General features: G+C 46.1%; 1 protein-coding gene across 1 annotated transcript; it reads left to right on the forward strand.

Moving 5' to 3' along the window:
* Positions 1-969: 969 nt before the first annotated feature.
* On the forward strand, positions 970-3,300 carry LOC122017872 (cysteine-rich receptor-like protein kinase 10). Its single transcript, XM_042575581.1, has 5 exons — positions 970-1,168; positions 1,255-1,412; positions 1,479-1,692; positions 2,380-2,780; positions 2,859-3,300. The coding sequence occupies exons 1-5, from the start codon at positions 1,108-1,110 to the stop codon at positions 3,219-3,221; spliced, it is 1,197 nt and encodes a 398-aa protein (XP_042431515.1). The 5' UTR covers positions 970-1,107; the 3' UTR covers positions 3,222-3,300.
* Positions 3,301-3,510: the final 210 nt, after the last annotated feature.

Genomic DNA, 3,510 nt, shown 5'->3' on the forward strand with positions numbered 1-3,510 from the left:
TGCTGCGAAGTAGTTGCTGCAACGTTTAGAAGTGAAGCAAAGGTGATGCATCAGTAAAAAAGAATTTCAAATAATTTTTTACCAAGTTGCTATACATGAATTTAAATATTTGTAGAGGTAATATTTGCTAGAAACTGCATCTACCATAAAACTGACTTACCAAGTGGTTGCTTCACGTTTGTAGCTGCTACAACGTGTAGCAGCTAACGCGCAGATGTGGTTGTAGACTGCAGTCGTTTGTAAACACCGTCGTTCCTGCATGTTATAGAATTAATCTTTCTAATATATGCATGCTATAACGGTGGAGAATAACAAATTAAAATGAAACGAATTACCATTGGGAATGGAGAGAGGTGGTAAGCTCTCACAGCAGCTGTGAGATTGAAGAGGCCGATGAAACTTTCTCGGCGGGCGTCACTTAACCACGACGGACGACGGAGATGGCGGGAGCGAGAGAGAGAGAGAGAGAGAGAGAGAGCGAGGGAAATTTTAATTTGGAAAATTTACCACGGTGAAGTTTTGAACAGAAGGCGGAAGGGGAGAGAGGATAACTGGAATATTTTATTTGTAGTGAAATCGAGCTGGCAACACCACGTCTGCGCGTCGCTCACGATCGCGCACAAAGCATCACCCAGCATATCAAATAAATAAATATATATATATATAATCCAACCTAAATTTAATTCATTATCATCCTTAATTGAAACAAACATACATATAAATATCAACTCCACTAACACGCTGGAGAGGAACATTATCAAAGCCACATATGCTTCGCGGCCTAATCTAATCGGGTGAATTAATTGATAATCTTAATCGCCCTTGCAAATAAGGATTTGCCAACTAAATATTTTTTTTGGTTTTTGAAATTCGGGAAATTATGGAAGTCACATCAAAAGATTGCTTAGGCTGGGGATATTATATATATATATAATTTTCCAAACCAACTATTTGATCAAGATAGCGTATTCTTCGTTAATTATGATTCAATCATTTAATTCCTCTTTCAACTTTTGATCCATCAGTTGGCGCAAATCGTCGAACACTTGCGCGCCAAGCGACGGATCGTGGATCGACGAGGTCTTCTCCTACTCGTCGTCGACGGCGATGGCTAGGTCCCAGAAATTCCTGAAGAGCCTCATCGAGCACTTCTTCGACGGAACTGAAGGTAACGCCCGCTTCCTCGATTTCGAGAATTTTTTTTTTGTGTTTTTTTTTGAAGGTTTAGTCATTTGCTTCTCGAGGCGAAAGCAGAGGGGAAGGAGAAGGAGAGGGAGAGGGAGGAGGAAGACCTGGAGGCGATCGCGTCCAAGGAGCGGAGGGTCTTCCGGTACGAGGTGCTGGTGGCGGCCACCCGCAAGTTTAGCCCTAAGAATAAACTCGGCGAGGGCGGATTCGGGCCCGTCTTCAGGGTGAGTTCGGGAGAATTAGGGCTTGGTTGATTGATTCGGGTTATGGATCGGGTTGGCGCGGTGCAGGGGCGGCTGGAGGATGGGCGGGAGGTGGCGGTCAAGCGGCTGGGTCAGGCGTCGCGGCAGGGGACGAGGGAGTTCATGAACGAGGCGATGCTGCTAGCGAAGGTGCAGCACAAGAACCTGGTGAACCTCTACGGCTACTGCGCCCGCGGCAACGACAAGCTTCTCGTCTACGAATACGTCTGCAACGAGAGCCTCGACAAGATCCTCTTCTCCAGTAAGCAAAACTCTCTCATCCCCCTCTTTGCTTCTCAAGTTCTGTCGCACCAATCTCCTCCTTTTACAACGATAGAAGCAAAATCACCAACTCCCTAGTTCATCTAAACTCAGTTTGCGATTTCGGTATCACGGCTAAATAAATGTTCAATCTCCAAGGTTGAAGATTTTGATCCTGTTTGTTTTTCAGAACTAATGGATCAAAATACATTCTTTGCGGTGTCAAATAGGAAATCTATTAGCCAATCCTGGTAGTCTCATGTTCGATCTCGAAGGTTGAAGACTTCGTTTTGCAATTCACATATTATGGAGATGTCCCGAAACTGTGAAACAAGGAAGCTGTATCAATTACCGTCTCTTCCACGACGCTGCGTCGGCTACGATAGAGGTTGGGAAAGTCTAAAGCAAGGAAAATGACGCATCTTGTTTAAGTCCTTTTCGTCTACTCTTTCACATTACTCCTACTGGTAGCTCAAGGAATGCATGATTTGTTTATTCTTCTTTGTCTTAATTTTACTGATCAGGCGGCTAATTGAGTAGACATAGAAAAAAAAAATATGGAACTGTCAACTTCGGTTTCTCTTTGATTTTAATTTCGTCGGTCGTTAATTACTACCTAATATTTTGGTTGCTAATTGGGGAATAAAAAAATATATATTGTGGTGATTAATGGTTATTGGGTGAGCAGGAGAGCCGAATGATGGGAAGAAGGCGCTGTTGGACTGGAGTCGGCGGTTTCAGGTGATCGCCGGGGTGGCCCGAGGGCTGATGTACCTGCACGAGGATGCGCACACCACTATCATCCACCGCGATATCAAGGCCAGCAACATCCTGCTGGACGAGGAGTGGGCCCCCAAGATCGCCGACTTCGGAATGGCCCGCCTCTTCCCGGCGGAGCAGACCCAGGTGAAGACCCGCGTCGTGGGCACCAACGGCTACATGGCCCCTGAGTACGTCATGCACGGCTCTCTCTCCACCAAGGTCGACGTCTTCAGCTTCGGCGTCGTCCTCCTCGAGCTCATCTCCGGCCGCAAGAACGCCTCCTTCGCCCACCTCCCTGAACCCCACGCAAGAAGCCTCCTCGAATGGGTACGCATTTCTCGCTTCCATTAATTTCTCTCTTCCCTCGAAACGCACATCACCTGTTCGTCGAAATGCGTCGTGCAGGCCTGGCGGCTACACAGGAATGGGCGGAGCCTGGAGCTGCTGGATCCGTCGCTGAAATCGGCCGCCTTCGACGGCGCGGAGCAAGTGGAGCTGTGCGTCCATCTCGGGCTTCTCTGCGTCCAGTGCGACCCCAAGCTGCGGCCGGCCATGAACCGCGTGGTGCTCGTCTTGACCAAGAGGCCGAGAGTGTTGGAAGATCCCACAAGGCCGGGGATGCTTTTTCCAAGGCATCGGAGACACCGAGGTGAGGCGGCGGCATGCTCCTCCAGCCCCAACCCTTCGTCGGCAGAATCTTCTGCCACCGCCTGCGCGACCCCCAATAGATTGTCTTTGCATAAGCAACCGCACACTGTGCAACTGTAAAGCCTGTAAAGTCTGCTTCCTCCCATTTGTAAAATTTTGCCAACTTTTGAATAAAATGAATAAGAAAAAGTGATTTTATTAATAAAAAAATTATTTTGATACTTATTTTTAAAAACCAACCCTAAAGCTTAATTAAATATCGACATGGTTGTAGTACTAGTTTTTAAACACTCTACTACTATTGTGGTATATGTTCATGTTTAAAAATCAGAACCACAATTTAAATATCAATATTGTTATGATGAAAAATTTTAAAAATAATAAAACAGAATATATTTGAATTGTGGAA

This window comes from Zingiber officinale, chromosome 8B (assembly GCF_018446385.1).
Source record: "Zingiber officinale cultivar Zhangliang chromosome 8B, Zo_v1.1, whole genome shotgun sequence".
Lineage (NCBI taxonomy): Eukaryota > Viridiplantae > Streptophyta > Magnoliopsida > Zingiberales > Zingiberaceae > Zingiber > Zingiber officinale.